Below are 18554 nucleotides of genomic sequence, written 5' to 3'. Positions count from 1 at the left end.
CCTCCAGGGCTGTCTCAGGGTCCTCTAGGACCCTCCCACTGGGCTTCTGGGTCCCGCAGTCATGTAGGTGCTTCTTGAGTGTGGCGTGGGGGGAAGAATGTGAGCTCGGGAGGCAGGCAGCCCTTGCTCTTGGGAAAGTTATTCCCTTGTCTGGACACCCTGGGCCCATGACGCTGGGTGATGGGTGGGACTGGTTCTTACCGACGGCATAAGGTGTGTGCTCAAGAGGAAAACTACAGTTAAAGTTGCCCTGCAAATCTCCTCTGAATTTTCTCTTCCATTATCCGTACTTTGATTCTTTTATGGAACCAGAAAGCAACCGATAGGTGGGCCAGGACATTTGGAGCAAAACATAGCATTGTTTTGATATGTCCCAAGTGGAGTTCAGACAACTTCAAAGCAAAGTTAGTAATTCAGTTAGGTGTGGAGAGTTTCGTGCCTGAGAAGTTGCAGTGTCCTGTTAAGGGTGCAGACTCCAAAGTTCGACACACTAATTACTGTGGTGTTGGACAAGGGAGTCACTGTCTTTGTGCCTCAGTTTCCTTGGCAATATTTGTATAAGAGTAGTACTTCCGTTCACCCAAGGCCACACATATATTGTGGAAGACAAAATGCATAGAGGAGAACAGAAGATCCCATTGCACTAACTCAAAACATCTTTGACATTGAGGACAATCAGTTTGAAATGTGAAGAAGACCAGCTGTGGTCATTATATATTTAGAGATGGTGTCTAATCTGCCCCTTGGGGGGCGCCTGGGTGGCTCAGTTGGTTGGGTGTCCAACTTTGGCTCAGTTCATGATATCAGGGTTCGTGGGTTTGAGCCCCGCATCGGGCTCTGTGCTGACGGCTAGCTCAGAGCCTGGAGCCTGTCTTAGGATTCTGTGACTTCCCGTCTCTCTGACCCTCCCCTGCTCATGCTGTCTTTTTCTCTCTCTCAAAAATAAATAAAACATTTTAAAAATGTAAAAAAAAAAGAGTTGTACTTCCTAGGGTTGGCCTGGGGATTCGAGGAGGAGGGAGGCACCGAGTACTCAAGCCACGCCTGGCCCAGAGAAAATGCTATGTAAGCTGCTTTGTCCTGGTTATTGTATATGATCGTGTGGCAGGAAGTTAGAAAGTGCAGACATACAGGTGGTGTTCATTAGCATCCCCCCCCCCCACTACAGCAGTTCTTAACTGGGGGCAGTTTTTAACCCCCAGAGACACTCGACAGTGTTTGGGGACATTTGGGTTGTCACGACAGGAAGGAAAGGGTACTACTGGCGTCTCATGGGTGGAGGCCTGAGCAGCTGCGAATAAACATCCTTCATTGCATGGGACAGCCCTCCCACGACAAAGAATTTTCTGGTCCCCAAAGTAAATCGTTCCATAAGAAACTTGGCCTTTTTATAAGCTTTCCGTTAGCACCAGAGGCTCCCTCTCCTCCGTAGCACTTGCCTTGGTTGTAATTTTGCGTTTATCGATATGACTGAATACTACCCATCCCGCTGATATACTACAAGCTTTTGAGAAGGAGAGATTTGTTTGTCATGCCAGTCCATCCAGGCCAGTGCTGCCTGGTCAGACCACCCCAGATCTCAGTCACAGGCAGCACTGGGCCCGGACCTGCCAGAGCTGGGTTCAAGTCCCAGGATTGCCATTTCCTGGCTGTGCGACCTTGGGCCAGTGGCACTGCCTTTCTGAACTTCTATTCCTTCATCTGCAAATAGGACTGTAAAAATCTGATACATGGCAAGTGGAAGTTAAGACCACAGGCTCCAGGGTCAAGACATACCTGAGGTCCAGTCACAGCTGTGCTACTTGCTGTGTGAATTTAGTTACCTCGCTGAACCTTGGTTTTCTCACCGATGAAATGGGTCTGCTAATCCCCTTCCTCATTCAGAAGGTTAATATGGGATTCAAAGGAGCTGCTGATTACTTTTATTAGTGTTAAATTCATCATCCAGTAAGTGGGTTTTGTCAAATCTTGCATATGTTCCAGACCCCTTTAGTTATGGGACAGAGTTCATCATCTCATGATTTGGGAGGGGTCTGGCTGGCGCTCCATCCAGCGCTGACCTCTGACCTCCCCCTTTTCAGATCTGTGCCATTATCGGTGGGACCTTCACTGTTGCCGGCATTCTGGACTCCTGTATCTTCACAGCCTCCGAGGCGTGGAAAAAGATCCAGCTGGGCAAGATGCATTGACGACCTGCCGGCCCAATGGCCGAGGACCCAGGGAGACCACCAGCCCTGCTCCCAGCGCCCCGTCTCCTCCTGCCCTCTTATCTGGCCCAGGATCTGGCTGCATCCCAAAGTGGGGGTGGGGGGAGGTGGGGCGTGGCTCACGATTTTGCAGCTACCTCCTTTCCCCACCTTTAATTCTACACGAATTACACTGCCAGAGATTGTGGTGCCCCCTTTTCTTGGGGGAGCCCCAAGACCATAATCAGGCAAAGGGGGGCAGTTCGGGGATATTGGGGACCACTCCTTGGAGGGCTGCAGTTCCTTCCCTCTTAGGGGAACAGCCCAGAATCCATCGTCGACCAGCTCACAGCCAGGCTTTGACAATCTTGAAGCTCCCGCCATTTGGACGCACGAATCACTTGGTTTCTCCTCTGGGGAACCAGCCTGCAGACCGGGGGTCTCAGCTTTGGACCACGCTGCCCCCAGGGACCTCCACTCTGCGCCTTCAGTAAGGATGGTACTTCCCAGGCAAGTCCCTGGGGTGTGGCGCTACAGGTGGAACCCTCGCTTTTGCCCCATCCCTTCTTGCCCATCACAGAGCTCAGGCTCAAGTCCCTCACCCCCTCCCGTTTCTTTTTCTCCTGAGAAGCAGATGCCCAGTTGTTGGGTAGCAGCGGTGGAAACTCAGGTCTGCCCGTTGGAAACTGGGCGGGTGGCAAGTTCTTCTTCCTCTCTTCACTTTGTTTCTCTGAACCCCGTACCCTCCCCCCCCCCCCCACCAATGTGCCTCAGCCCCTGTGCTGTGTGGCAACAGCATCTCTTGGTGGAGGGGCTGGTTGTAACTGGGGAATCATCCTTTGAAAACCAGACATGGTTTGTGCACTCATGTCCAGTCGGAAGGCATCCTTCTCTGCAGCCCTGAAGTAATCATGTCTCACCCTCTCCTGGACAGTTGCCATCAGTCCCAGGGCCTTAGGTGGGGGAAGCAAAGCAGAGCAGCTCTTCTCCTGTCTTTGGACATCTATCTTCCAGGCTCCCAAGGGTGCACAGCGCTCACACTTCTCTGCAGCCCTCTTGCCACTGAGTTCCCCCCATGGGGGGGGTGGTTCTTGGTCCCTGGGGCAGCCCCATTGTCTCCCCATTTGCTCCTGAGGTGGGTCCCTACCCTGCTGCTCACCCTCATCCTTCCCCTTCAGTCCCGAAAGGGAGCAGGGAGCGGCAATGGTCCAGGGGCGAAATCCACCCAGGGAATTTTAGGTATGCCCTGTGTCCCAGGGAGAGAGCGCCTGCCTGTTTTCCATTTATATCAAGATTGTTTGCATACTTTTGTAATTAAGGGGAGTGTCTGGTGGAAGTTTTTAAATGATCTCTATGGATAGCTCAAGTCTCTGCCATTTGTAATTTTGGGCTCTGGATTCCAATTAGAAAAGTAGTATCTCCTTTTGCATAGGAGTTGGCTGATGTTGTGAGTGTAAACTGCATTTGGTTCTCTCTGGTATTTGTGGACAACTTGGATGGAATTTTTTTTTTTTTAATCTTCTGTTCCCCAGTTACAGAAAGGAGTCTCTTTGGTGTGTGATACCTGCACCTTTAGAGGGTGGGCAGGGTGGGGCGGGACAATGTGTGGCATGCACATGAGTTGTAATTCCACTTTTTGCTTTTTTTAAGAAAAATAAAAAACAACTCTTGAGGACATGGGGGATGTCAGTTTCCTATGGAAGAGACACCTCTGACCTGTTATTCTTAGATACAATCTCAAGGGAAAAAATGGTTTAGTACTTTCTCCACTCATTGGGTTCAACTAGATTAAAAGGCTGATTTTCAGAACTGTTGTTGTGTGTTTCTTTCTATTGGATGGTGGCTGGGGAGCCTGGAGGCCGGGCTCACAGTCAGAATGGGAAATGCAGGAAGGATCTGTGAGGACTGTCGGAAAGTCAAGATCTATTGGAACCAGCCCTTCCGTTCTTGAATCCCTACAGAATATTCCTGCATCTGCTGTCTTCTAGCTGTGTAGCCTCAGGTGGGGTTCTAACCACTCAGTGCCTCAGTTTCCTCAAGTGAAAATGGGGAGAGTAATAAAACAATCTCATAGGGCTATTACAGAAATTAACTCTATAATATGCACAAGGTAAGTCACGCTGGGTCAGAAGGGGCTCGTGTATGCGGCAGAGGGGTCTGTGGTAAATTTTCAAAAATGGGAGCTGTTTCGTATTGGTATTCCAAAATAGAATATAATCTTTTTGAGAACAGGGCTAACTAACGTGTTTATCCTCAGCTTTGAACTAAGGCTGCCATAAATGAAAGGTGTTTCATAAATTCTCCTTGATTTCCAAGGATCTGGCAGTCCTTGTTCAGCCGTAAGCTCAGCAAAGGGGGACCAGCCCAGCCCGGAGGAGACTGTACCATGGATATTTACCATCCTGCTGTCCCCCTCACCTAGAACAGCACAAACGTGGATCATTCATCAGGGATGAATGAGGCAGTGAACCACGCTGCAAGAAACTTCACGGATTCTCTGATACTAGAGTTATCGTGACACTCAAAGCTGAAGGCCCAGAGTAATTTGCCTGCCTGGTTGGTCAATTACATGAGTTCCCAAACCTTTGTATGCTGGCCGTGCTTTATGCTGTCATGATGTGATTAACCAGTGAAGTTGGATTAGAAAAATGAAAGAATCAGGGCGCCTGGGTGGCTCAGTCAGTTAAGCGTCTGACTTCGGCTCAGTTTATGATCTCGCAGTTCATGAGTTTGAGCCCGCGTTGGGCTCTGTGCTGCCCGCTCAGAGCCTGGAGCCTGCTTCGGATTCTGTGTCTCCCTCTCTCTCTGCCCCTCCCCTGCTTGTGCTCTGTCTGTTTCTCTCTAAAAATAAATAAACATTTTTAAAAAATGAAAAATGAAAGAATCTAGTACGACTAAGTTGCACATTTTGCAGAGACCTGATAAAGGTGAGTTGCCACCCTTTCCTCAAAATGCTCCCAAAGTAGGTATGAGGAAGACCTCTCTTACTGAAAAGACCTGGGGGAAGGGGTTGTTGGGGGGGGGGGGGGCATTCTTGAGGATTCTGCATTCACATGGAAAGGGTCTAAGTTCTCCACATTAACCCAGGATTGGAAGTCTCTCAAGTTGGTTTATGTAAGGACATGGTCTATGCAAGGACAGTGAAGAACTCCAATAGGAGGCTTCTCAATGACAAAACCTTGCTCCAGGGTCAAAAGATTGGCAAGTGTTTTTGAAGTGGACATAAAACATTTAAGGTATGTGTCATTTTTATGATTTCTCTCCTAAACCAATTCTTTCAACTATCTTTTCACTTACAAGGATTTCTCAATCCGGGGAGGTGTTAGGATGGGGGCTGTGGTGGCTCAGGCAGGAATGGCTTCTCGGGGCGGGGGAGGGGCTTGCAGTTGCACAGGGGTGAGGTTACAGAGGTGCATCAGAGAGGAAAGCAGCTCCAGTCCTGCAGCCCATGCTGCCTGAGGAGGGCAGCTATCAGAGGGGGTGTGAGGCTTAGAAGTGCGGAGTAGCTAGGGGGCTTGGAGTGAGAGCTGCAGTTCATTCTTACTACTGTATGTCACAAATAGTTTTCGATTCTTGCCAGGGACAAAGTTACACATTTTCTCAATGGGGCAGGCCACAGGTAGTCCTAATTCCTTCCTAAGAAATTGGCTCATTAAAGACCTTTTTCCCTCCCCAACAGTTGTCTTTGGCCAGTCATGTAGGGATGAGGCCATGCACTTTATTCTGACCGAAATAAGTTATTTTTATCTTAACTCATGTAGAAATAGCTACCCGTGGGTGGGCATTCTCCACGTGCCAGCGAAGAGTGGTTGTTCAGACCTTGTCTTTCTCTGTCTGCACAGCAGTCCTGCCTGGTGGATGTTACCTCCTTTCTACAAAGGAGGAGACAAATTTAGTAACTTTCCTCTATCACATAGCTGGCAGGTGGCAAAGTTGGAATTCAAACCCCTGTCCGCCTGACGCCAGGGTATGGCTTTGCCTAAGTCCCCAAGATCATTTTGTCCACGTCAAAAGAGAAAACTGACCCCCCCCCCCCAGAAAGGGGGAAATTAAAAGTAGTGAGGGTACTTTGTTTTTTGTTTCCTTCTTTCTGAACAGCCTGCAAGGGAAGCAACTTGAATATTGGAGATCTTAAAATTTTAAGGTCCTTAAAACATGGTTTTAGTTACACAAATAAGACATGCCCATGGCCCCACTGGAGGAAAATCAGAAAAGCAAAAAGGGAAAAAAGGAAAAATTAAAGGGACCCCTGATTCCACTAACCAGAGTCATTGTTAACGTTTTAGTGATATCCTCCCACAAACAAAAGGGGATCGTGCTGTTAATATTATTTTGTAGTTTACTCTTGTCCACAATAGACATCTTCCTATGTTACTGACGATGGATCTCATCATTATCTCCGCTGGCTACAAGATAACTGTAAGCATGTTGAGTATGTAATGGTGAATCATGTTCACCCCCTCTTCCCATCTATTCAGAACCTGTTTTCTCACCTGTAAAAGGGACCAATTCAGAGGACTGTTTACCAGATGAAGTAAAGTAGTGTTTGGAAAACTTTGCACAATGCATGACATTAAATGCTCACCCAAATAAGATTAGCCATCGCTATCCATTCATTAAATAAACAATAATTTCTGCCATTGATTAAGTGCTTATCTGGAAAGCCAAGGTTTGTGCTAAGGGGTCATTTAATCCTGACGCCAAACCAATGATGAAAGTACTATAAGGGGCTAAATATCTTATCAGACCTACACAGCCAGGAAGTGATGGAGGTCCCAACCCAGGCAATCAGAATCAGGTCCCATATTTCCCACCTTACCACCCTCTGCCTCAGAGACATAAAAATATTTCCTGGGCATTTCCTCTGTGCTATCAGTGTACGGGATCCTAGGGCAGATCCCGTGCGTGTTTCCAAGAGTGGATGTGAGGCCAGATAGTAGCCGATCCCACTCAGTCCTCATTAGAGTGACAAAGCCGCACGCTCTCCTTATCTGGTAATGTCACTGCACCTGTCTTCATTTTACTGGGCCATGGGAGAAGTGGTGTACAGTATTGCCTCCCCCCTCCCCCACCCCCCTCCGGTTGATCATGAATATACCTTGATTGTCCTGGGTGGTAGTCATCTATCCGCATGGTTGTCCTGCACCACTGAAGGTCTGTGCTCCTTGTAATCAGGGACTAGATAGATCTGTCTCCTCCCCAGAGCTCCTTGATCTAGGCCCATGTTATGGCTAAATTACGAGTACCTACCAATAAATTAATGAGCAAATGGATGACTGTTGGAATAAATGAGTAGGCAAATGAGTTTTGCCAGTGAGTGACTAAATGAACTTATGGGGGGGGAGGTGCCAGGGGACCTTGGGTCTGATGAACACAGTAAGGGCTACTTGAGAAGAACCCTCTGACTTTCTATGAGCAGTCAGTCATAACAGCTTCTATTCCGGCCTTGCCCGTGTAGAGTGACATCCCTTTTTTTTTTTTATCCCAACTTTGAGCTATAATGGACCTACAACATTACGAATTTAAGGTTGAGTTGATATCACAAAATGATGACCATGGTATGGTAGATTACTTAACACTTTATCACCTTGCATAGAAGCCTTTCTTTCTTGTGTTTCTCCCTCCAATCTCTTCGCTCTTCGAGTCTGGGGGACACACAGGGGGTAGCTTTTCAGTTGCTATTGCCTCACCAAGTTTGGCACCACTCATCCTGCCCTCCTGGCTTCTACAAACAAGCCCAGATGTTGGCCATCAAGGCCAGAAGTCTCCAATACTGCAAAGGTTCTGGAGTGAAATCTAAAATAGGACCCATCAGATTCAGGGATCAAGGCAGATGCCCTGGCTGATCATGAGTAAGAGTAAATGCTGGCGTTTAACAATTGCATCACCATATGCCTGGGGACACTAATAAACGGAGAGAGCAGGGGACCTGCCTGTGTCTGGCAAGACATCCCTCTCTCTGAATTTCGGGGTGCCTGTTAATTGAGCAACACAAAGTCTTCTGACATGTGCCATAAAGTAGGTGCTGAATACATATGAACTATGTAAAATCTATGAGCAGAATGAAACCTTTCATTCCCAGCTGTCGAGCGCGCGCTAGGTGTCTGAGCCTGACTATCCGTAGGGTGGCGCCCGAGTCTCCGGGCCGTCTTCCCGGGAGGGGAGGCCGGGTGAGGCGGGGACGCGGAGGGCCAGCGGTTGGGGCTGGAATCGGGGCGGCGAAGGGGGGTGGGGGTGGTGCTGGAATCGCGGCAGGGGGCGGGGATGAGCCGGGCAGGGTACGGGCCACCAACCTCCAGACGAGCTCGGACTGCAGAGGCCCAGCTAGTTTTTCCCCAAGGAGCACTGAATGTGTTTCGTCAAACACAGAAGGCTTACAGGTTACGTCATCGGTAGTTAATGGTGAAAGGCTGGATGTGAGGACTCAAGGATGCGAGGTCGGCTTTAGGGCTGTCCTGGAGGAAGCCCACACGTAGGCCTCTGCTTTCATTAGGAATAACGGTTTAATGTAATTGAGAGCTATGCACCAGACCCTGTTCAAAACATTCCCAACGGATTAGCTCATTTAGTCCTCATAACAACTCTATGAGGCACCTAAGATCATCCCCATTTCACAGATGAGAAAACAGACTCAGAAACACGGAGGCATCTCCCTGAGGTCCAGCCACATGAAGAGGCACTTGGGTCCTGGTCTGACTCTACAACTCCAGTTCTACCCAACAGGGCTAAGACACTGGAGAGAAGTTTTGCAAGACCAGATGGTTAGTTCTCAATGCCCCCCAAATATTGTTGCATCTCAAGATCTTCGGGTGGACGGCAGGAGCCGAGTGCTTGCTTTAAAATCCCGACTTACCACTGCGTGGTTTCGTACGACTGTGACAGAGCACACAAATCTTCATTTTGAACAAGCTTCTCGATGGTTCTAAAGAAGCAAGTCAGCCGATTGCATTTGGATCTTCATGAAAGCTCAATATGCCTAGATCACCTCTGCGGAGGGTAACCCAGGCAAAGAACGTTTGGGATGAGAGACTACTGGTGTACCTATTTTTAAAACACCAATTGGCCTCTATGGGAGGCCCTACAGAAGTATGCCCCTTCTCCCGGGCGGTGCCAACTCTTCGTGGTTTCTGGCTTGACCCCCGAAAGCTGCATAGCCCCCGGATGGCTCCCTTAGAACGAGGCATTGCGATCCCACCCCAAGTCGCAGGGGGCGCCATTGAGTCTCGTTCTCACGGGATAGGGGCTCCGCTTCCTCTCTACGCTGGCGCGGCAAGGAAGTCCTCACTTCCGGTCTTGCGCGCGCAGCGTGTGAGCCTAACTGGTGCCCGGTGAGTAGGGAGGCAGGTGTTTTGTCCGAGCGAGAAGTGCTCCGCCCCATTGGATGCTGCCCCAACGTGCCGCGGGGTCGCTCATCCCCGCAGAGATCTCTGCGTGACCTCCAAGTCTGCATTCTTCTCCAGCCGCCCAAACCTTGCTCTCCCAGTGAGCCTAGAGGCCCCACTGCCGCCCTGTTCCCACGAGTCCTCTGGTCAGGCACGCGCTCCCCACGCAGGCTTCCTGTGTCACAGCCAGACCCTTCGTTTGCCCCATTCTTGTACCTCAGCCACCTTCTTAGGCCACCTCTTCCCATAGGGCGCTCGCTCAGGGAGGGGAGGAGTGTCCTGGATGGAGAGCGGGCTGTGGGACCCGACTGAGCACCCATCACTCCTTACCCTGCCTCTTTCCCCCCGCAGACGACCAGCATGAAGTTCAACCCCTTCGTGACCTGGGACCGCAGCAAAAAATCCGCAAACGCCACTTAAACGCCCCCTCGCACGCGCGCAGGAAGATCATGTCCTCCCCGCTCTCCTAGGAGCCGCGGCAGAAGTAAAACGTCAGCTCCATGCCCATCCGCAAGCACGACGAGGTCCAGGTTCGTCTCCGCGGGCTCTAGGTATCCAGATGCGTGTCACTCTCGTGCCGGCTTTGCCTAAGAAAGCCGTGTGTGCCTGCACGTGGGGGAGCCATGCCCACAGGACCCTGGCCGGTCACCTTGCAGATGTGTCCACAGTCATCAGAGTGTGCCTACCCAGCTTAATGCGGAGCATTCGGATACGAGTCTTTAGTGGTCATGATTGTTCAGGAAAACAGTACACCAGCCAAGCAAACTTTAACTTTTCGATTTAATCCGTGGCTCCAAGTTTGCCAAGCATTGCTCAGGATGGCTCTTTGAACCAGATTCTACAGGGGAAAGTGCTAAGGTAAGAGTAACATTGTGTCTAGTGGAGGCTGGGCATTTGGTGGTACTGGATTTGGCAGAGAGTAGAGAAGCAACGAGTCAGAAGCCTGAAATTCTGAAAGAGAATGATCCATGTGGGACCCTTCTGTTCTTCCTAGAGCTTAGGATGTGTGGTAAGAAAGAGAGAGTGAGGGATGACTGAAATAAAAAATATTTCCAGATATTATCAAATGTCCCTGGGTGGGATCGCAATCCACCCCTACCCCCCAATTTGGAACAATTGTTTTAAAGAATGAAATGGGATAGCTAAGGAATTTGGTGTAACTTCTAAGGCACTGGGACTCTTTGAGAGGTTGAGGAACATTTTGAGGAGAAGATTGAAACCAGAGGATAATTTAGCCTTAGCAAATGACAAGATAGAGTGGGAAGAAAAGTCGGTTTGATCAGAGGTCCGATCAACAGTTTCAACTTTCCTTCCAGATCCTTCCCATCACAGATGTTCTAGAACAGGGGGCATAGGGGCTCTCTAGGCACATTTAAAAATGGAAGTTGGGTGATGGCAAGAAAATGGCAATTGGAAAGCTCATTTGAAGGAGATAGTGGTGTCCCTTCAGCCCATTGCTACCACAGGGAATGCAGGCTCCTTGCAGTCAGAGTCTTGATTTTGCAAGAGAACTGGAAAGTTTAGGTTCTCCTCCCAGCCCCACATTTCCTTCCAGCTTCTACTCTGTGTTCCACGCGTGTGGCCAGCCTCTTCAAAAGAGTTGTCTGTGATTCCTCACCTCCTGTTTATGTGTGGACCCTCTCTGATCTCTTTCTCACTACTTTATGGACACCGCTTTGGCTGACATCAGTAATGTGTTGATGACTCAATACAGTGGACGCATCTTGGTCTCATCATCCTGGACGTTTTCAGTAGCATTTGGCATAGGTAGCTCTCCCTCACTTCTTTTTGTCTTTTGTGACCGTTCGGGCTCAGTTTACTTCTGACTTCTCAGACTGCTTCGCTGGCTGCTTCTCCTCTGATCTCTAAATGCTGGAGTTAGTCCGGGCCTGCACCTGGTCTGACATCTCATCTTACCTACATTGTCTACCTGGGTGGTCATACCCGCTCTGACAGCTTTAAATGTCTGTCCTGTGCTAACAGTGTCCTCTTTTATATCCCAGCCCAAACCACTTTCCCGAACATAGACCTGTAAAGCTCACTATCTGTTGAGCGTCTGTATTTAAAAATCTCATAGTCGTCCCAGGGGCGCCTGGGTGGCTCAGTCAGTTAAGTGTCTGACTTTGGCTCACAGTTCGAGTTCAAGCCCGGCATCGGGCTCTCTGCTGTCACTGTGGAGCCCACTTCGGATCCTCTCCCGCTCTGTTTCTTCCTCCACCGCCACCCCTGCATGCTTGTGCTCTCTCTCTCAAAAATAAACATTTTAAAAACCTCATAGTCGTCTAAAGCTCCTAACCTGGGAGTACTCTTGATCAAAAACCTGCTACTGCCTCTATAATCTGATTCTCCTCCCATTTTTCACATGTGAGTAAGCAGTGCTTTTTTCCCTCTGGCCTGTGCCATAAACCTTTAAATTCTCTTTAACATCTCTCTCTCCCTAACCCATTTCTAATCTGTTACTTAATTTTATTGATTCTGTCTCTTAAAATCTGACCACTTCTTTTCCATTTCCACTTCAGTTCAAGAATTCTCCTGCTTCTGCCCTTAACCCTGGTCAGGCATTCTTCACAGAGGGGTATTTTTTGCAATCAGATTTTACTTAAACCCTATCAGTGGTGCTTGCTTGCTTACTATAATAAACCTAAAATCACTCACAAGGCCTTGTGTGACCCAGGCCTGGTCTACTTCCCCAACCTCATCTTACCCTATTATGCCCGCCTGCTCTGTACTTCAAACACACTGGCCTTTTCAGGTCCTTAAGTGCACCTAGATCTTTCCTCCCTTAGGGTCTTTGCCCAGAATATTCCCTCTGCCTGGAGTGTTCTTCCTTCTCTCCTTTACCTGACCAGCCCCTCATTTTTCAATATTATCTTAAATGTGAGTTCCTCAGAAAAGCCTTTCCAAATACTTTAATCAGTATTCTATGAGAGCACCCTCTGTTTACATTTCTTTCATAGCAGTGACCACAATTTGATTTTATTTGTTTTTAACCTGAGGCGTGCCTGGCGCATGTGCACCCCCAGAGGCGCGGCTGCGCCATGGGCATCGCAGGGTCATGAGCACGCGTCCTTCAGCCTGGAGCAGATGGAGCTCATCTTCCGGCCCGTGTTCTCGACAGCTGCCTGTGCCAGTGCCCGTGTGCGCTCCTCCCTGAGCGCAGGATCCACGTGTGGTTCCGGAACAGGCGCGCCGAGTCACGGTATCGCAGTGGGGAGTCCTTTCCGCCTTCAGCCAGGCACCTTTGACGCCACTGCTCTGCTCGTGGAGCTGAACTGAAATGATTGAAGCGCCTGCTGCTTCTTGAGATGGATGTGAACTGCCTGCCGAGTCCCAGCAGGGCTGGAGAGGGCAGTCTCTGACCCTAACTCTCAAGGTCAGAATTTTGAAACTTGTTTTCTCTCAGAAGACACTCATCCAAAGCTGGACTCGGGAGGAACACATCTTTTCTGCCTTTGATAACTCTTAAGGATTCTAGGCAAGTTTAGATGAAACTCAGAGGAGCCATGACTGATAGCCAAGGGGACACTCATCCGAATACTGTCCTTCCCGGCTTCCGTGTTAAGGCCACATCCGTGTTCTCCTCACGGGGGTTTTGCCAGTCCTCTCTCAGCTGCGAAGCTCCCTCCCCTTCACCTGTAAACATTTACCCTTGCCCAGTTCTTCTGTGTCTGCAGCACACTCCCCTGGGCCCCCCGGAAGTTCATTCTGACCCTTGCATCTCCAAGTCTGCACGTTCAGTTCGGGTATATCCCTGCTCCTGCTCGGCAGTCCCCTTACTGTTTTGGACTGGTTGTTCAGAACTCATTCTCTCCACAAGAATGCTTCACTTGCTGCCACAACTAACTGGCGTGTCTGGCCTACAGGGCAGCTTTCCAGATCTTCTGACGGTCACCCCTTTACAACGTTGTCTGAGAGCTCCCCCTTTCTGTTTGGAGCCAAGTGAGTACCTCTCTCAGTGTCGTGGGATCTCTGCCCTGACCCGACCCCCTTCTGAAGTCGGAAACTTTCTGGAGTCCTGATTTTTGTGCCTGTTAACTTCTGTCCTGCCAGCATTCCACTTAGCACTTGTTACTGTACTTCTGTGCAATGTTAATGAATTACTCAATGTTTCAACAAAAGAAGAAGAAGAAATAAAACTGAGGTGTAATGTACATACAGCAAAATGCACAGGTGCGGTTGGGCACACGTAAAGCCATGCAGCTGTCTCCATGGTTACGATCCCAGTAACTTCCTGTGTGCCCTGTTCCAGTTAGTGATCACGTACTTGCACGTTTATTAGTTAACTGCTTACTGCCCAGTACATTAAGCTGAGGCCAGAGAATGAACTATTTTGTTGCCTGACCTCAGTGTAGACCCAGGCACTCACAGGGGCACAGCCACTATTTGCTGGACGAATGAGAAACTTATTGAGTGGACGGAATGAAGACGTGAAAGAAAAGGAGGGCAGGGGAGAAGATGTGGCCATTTGCTCAGTGTCTGTGAGGTATTAATTGTTTCCCTTGTAGGAAGGAGGAACCTGAAAGTCCAGTTCAGTAATAGATAAAGCAAGTCAGTGTCTGGGCCGGGAATCCGGTCTGAGTCCATCAGAAGAGTAGAACAGTCCCAGGTGGGCTTGTTCAAACTGCCTCTTCTCCTTTGGGATCTTCTGAATTTCACAGACCTTTTTGTCTGCTCAGGACTGTCTGTGCTGCCTCAAGAGGAAAGTACAGCTATCACCCAGGACCTTTCAGGACGCCTGTCCCGTACCCTCTATTTTACCTCCGCTGCCAGGCCTGCCATCTTTGCTCTCCTGTTGTCCTGAAAGAAATGTTTCTGTTTCTCCCCAGAGCTCATCTGCCGTGTACCCTGGTCTTCCATTCTCTTCTCTCTATATTCTTCTGTGCATTACCCCCTTTCTGTGTTGTTTCCTTTAACTTTTCCTCCATACTTGTTCCTTCTCATAAACATTTAAACACATTCATGTTTTCCTCTCTTTAAAGATAAAAAAAAAATATCACATACCTTCACATCTCTCTCTAGTATATATTCTCTGTCATCCTCTTCACAGCCAGGTTCCTTGGGACTTTTTCACCTTCGCCTTCTCTTCTCTGGGGAAGATGATGCAACAATGGTGTCTTACTGTAAATGGCTCCAGTCTCTCTGCTCCACTGAAAGCACTCCAGCCACGATCTCCACTGACCAGCTTGTTGTCACGTCTGTTCTTTATCCTTCCTGCAGTTGACCCTTCCATGGCATTTGACATTGTCGTCTTGGCTACCGTAACCCCACACTCTCCCGGTTTCCCGTTCTCTGGCCACATCAGGCTCCCTTATAAGCTCTTCCAAAATATTGGATTCTCCTCAGGTTTCTGCGCTCTGCCCTCATACCACCAGTGCCCCATCAGGCTCCACAGCGCCCTGTCTGGATGACTCCAGGCCTTTGTTGCGGACCCACTTGGTCTTCTAGCTACATGTGGAATTCTCTACTAGAGTGTCACACGCTGCCTCAAATTCAGCATGTTCCCAACTAAATTTTTTTCTCCCAAAATGTGATTCTTCCCCCATGTTACGTGCTTCTGGGAAAGGCATAGCCATCCAGTTACCCAGCCAGATTCTGGATAGCATCCTTGCCTCTTCTCTCTTCCCTTCCAGGCCAATTAGTTTAGTCTTATCCTGTCCCCCTCCTCGCTGCATCTAGTGTTTGTCCAATTCTCTTTAATCGGGTGTTTTGTTGACTTCTTTCTTAGTCTTGATGATAGTTAAGAGAGGCTCTTTCATAGACTTTTCCATGTAAGAGTCTCTGGTCATATAGAGTATGGTAGAGTTTCTGTGAGGCATGATCTTCAACCTGAAAATCACCTTGGTAAGTAAGTTACAAGCTAAATAGACATTTTAGGAGCATTGGCATTCTGTAGTGTTTCATATATGTGGTATTTCCTCTATGGTTATTATCAGCATCCACTATATCGTGGCTCCTGTTTAATAGACTTGTGCCTTCAGGGAAACCATAATTTAGATAGTTTTGAATTGTACTGGAGTGTGAGCAGTAAATTTTTTTTTAATGTTTTATTTATTTTTGAGAGAGAGAGTGTGTGAGTAGGGGAGGGGCAGTGAGAGAGAGGGAGACACAGAATCCAAAGCAGGCTTCAGGCTCTGAGCTGTCAGCACAGAGCCCGACGTGGAGCTCGAACTTGGGAACCACAAGATCATTCATGACCTGACCTGACCTGACCTGAGGTTGGACGCTTAACTGACTTGAGCCACCCAGGCACCCCGAGTAGTAGATTTTTAGTACATGAAAACAGCCCAAGAGATTTTAATTTAACTTTTTAGGGTTTTTGTGACTATAAAATATTTGTGTTAATTATGGAAATCTTGAAATTTGAAAGAATATACATTTTTTTCTTTTTTTTTAATGTTATTTTGAGGGAGAACTCAAGTGCAGGCAACCAAGGGAGGGGCAAAGGGGCGGGGAGAGAATCCGAGGCAGGCTCTGTACCATCAGAGCAGAGCCTGATGTGGAGCTCAGTCCCATGAACTTTGAGATCATGACCCTAGCCGAAATGAAGAGTCGGACACAAAAAGCCATCTGTTATTGGGGTGTCTGGGTGGCTCAGTCGAGTGTCCAACTTTTGATTTCATCTCAAGTCATGATCCCAGGGTTGTGGGATCCAGTCCTTCTGAACATGGAGCCTGCTTAGGATTCTCGCTCGCTGTCTCTCTGTCTCAAACAGAATAGAGAAAAAAAAAGGATCATCTTGTAATCCTGTGTCCTGCCTAATGGAAACATTTATTGACATTTGAATATATTTTCATCCCATTGTGTTATATGTGTATATGAAACACACATACAAGATCCTGACTGGGTTTCATATAAAGCTTTTTCTTTTCCTAAAGGTTATATCTTGAGCATTTTCCTAGGTCATAAATTATTCTTTGAAAACATGGGTTTTAGGGGCACCTGGTGACTCAGTAAGTTAAGCAGTCGATTTGGGCTCAGGTCATGATCTTACAGTTTGTGAATTCTAGTCCACATCTGGCTGTCAGCATAGAGCCTGCTTTGGATCCTCTGTCTCCACCTACGTCCCCCTCTCCCCTCCACTTGCTCACACACACAGTCTATCTCAAAAATAAATAAAACATTAAAAAAAAGCATGGATTTTAAATGGTTGCATGAGAATCTCAGGATAATATCTTTAACCATTTTTTTCCATTTAGATCTTGAGAGTGATTATATTTTTTCTTTCTTAAATTTTACTTATTTTTATTTAACTGAAATACATTTTTTTTAACATTTATTTATTTTTGAGAGACAGAGAGACACAGGATGAGCAGGGGAGGGACAGAGAGAGGACACACAGAATTGGAAGCAGGCTCTAGGCTCTGAGCTGTCAGCACAGAGCCCAATGCAGGACTTGAACTCAGGAACCACGAGATCATGACCTGAGCCAAAGTAGGCCACTTAACTGACTGAGCCACCCAGGTGCCCCCTGAAATACATATTTTTGTTTAACTGATCTATAAGATTGTGTTAGTTTGGGGTGTATAGTGATTACACCTTGGTACTCTCAGGACTAGTTCTATAATAGCCATCCTAGCTCAAGGAATTTATTTTTGTTTTCAGGTTAAAAAAAAAATTCAGGCAAAAAATTTTCACCTGACCTAGAACAACCCAGAGCAGGAATGTACCCAAAGAAAGAGCTGACAACTGCCAGGGTTAATTTGCTTTGTACAAAAAGTTGTATGTTTAGTCTTTGTGTTCCTGATAATTAGTTTCCTTGCTGTTTCTTTTCTGTGTTTCAGGTGGTTTGAGGACACTCCAAAGGTCAGCAAATAGTCCAGGTGTCCAGGTGTCCAGAAAAGAGGAGGTCGTGTACATGGAGCGAGTGCAGCATGGGAAGGCTAATGGCACCACTGTTCACGTGGGCCTTTACTCCAGGTACGGTGGGCCTGGGCAGGGTGGCAGCTGGGCAGGGTGGCAGCCCAGTGCCGTGGTAAATTTTCAGTGTGTCGGTACTGTCTACGCAGGTGGCCCAGGCAGGGACTTCTGGAGGGAGCAGGGGCAGACCTGATTGATTCACTGGCTTAGTGATGTCATCGAGGATCCTGATTCTTCTCTTGTCTGTTTTGTCATCCTTGGTGAAGGCTCTGCCTTCAAGCAGATTGCAGGCAGGTTCCAGGCATCCCTTTCCTCCTAGATACCGTCCAGAGGGAGGAGAGAGAACATCTCTTACTGGGGAATATGCTGTTCCTCATTTGCACTCCATTCCATGCACTGTATTTTAGGGTCTTCCTTCTCCAGAGTTTCAGATAGGGGCAGGATGGTTGGGTCTTATTTATCCTTATGATCGCTGTTACCCACTAGCTTGTGGAAATGCTGATGTTTTTTAAACAGTGCATTTTGCCAGCTAAGGGATGATAGACAAGCCAGAAACATGTTGGTAGACTAATTTTTCCCAGCGCAGATGACAATTCATATCACTAAACTAACTGGTCTCCTAGGTCCTCGAGATTTGGGTAGCAGAAGGAACCCAAACTGTTATTGCTGGGGAAAGCTCTGCTGTACAAAATAATGATATGGTTATAAGTCTTTTCCACTTAAAAACAATAAATAGAGATCTGTTTTCTCACTCCTAACAGGTAGTTATCACCAGGCTGAAACTGGACAAAGATCAGAAACAAATTCTTGAATGCAAAGCCAAATCTCGACAAGTTGGAAAAGAGAAAGGCAAATATAAGGAAGAACTTACTGAGAAAATGCAGGAGTGAATATAACCCGTTGTGCAACCATGGTTTAACTGTGGGTTTTTAGCCTTGTGTGTATTCCTTTGAAATTTTTCAAGATGTCTGTCAGACATTTCCGTCCTGTTTTGTTTTTGATAATGTAGCTTTGTAAATCTGCTTTTGCTGTTTGGATTAATCATTTTATGAATAACCGTTGAAAATGTCTCCTAATTCCAAAGGGAATTTGCATTGTTTTGTAGATAAAATCCATCATACAATCTGTT

The 18554-nt window shown here is 47.8% G+C and overlaps 1 protein-coding gene and 1 long non-coding RNA gene across 5 annotated transcripts in view; both read left to right on the top strand.

The window, feature by feature from the left end:
• The window catches only part of ERGIC1 (endoplasmic reticulum-golgi intermediate compartment 1), a 100066-nt gene extending 96071 nt beyond the window's left edge, over positions 1-3995 (top strand). For both annotated transcript variants that reach the window (XM_029942846.1, XM_029942847.1), the window contains one exon: positions 2082-3995. In XM_029942846.1, the coding sequence (XP_029798706.1) occupies positions 2082-2189 (108 nt within the window). In that variant the 3' untranslated portion in view covers positions 2190-3995. The remainder of the gene's footprint in view (positions 1-2081) is intronic.
• A 5479-nt stretch (positions 3996-9474) lies between these two features.
• On the top strand, positions 9475-18554 carry LOC115294806. 3 transcript variants are annotated; one of them, XR_003910146.1, is made up of 4 exons: positions 9475-9514; positions 9920-10426; positions 17350-17485; positions 18187-18554. It is a non-coding gene; the product is annotated as an uncharacterized LOC115294806 (long non-coding RNA). The 3 variants fall into 3 exon arrangements; XR_003910147.1 differs by lacking the exon at positions 9475-9514 and adding an exon at positions 9521-9668; XR_003910148.1 differs by lacking the exon at positions 9475-9514 and adding an exon at positions 9694-9714.

This window comes from Suricata suricatta, chromosome 6 (genome assembly GCF_006229205.1).
Source record: "Suricata suricatta isolate VVHF042 chromosome 6, meerkat_22Aug2017_6uvM2_HiC, whole genome shotgun sequence".
Lineage (NCBI taxonomy): Eukaryota > Metazoa > Chordata > Mammalia > Carnivora > Herpestidae > Suricata > Suricata suricatta.
This window is presented reverse-complemented; position numbering and strand designations above follow the sequence as displayed.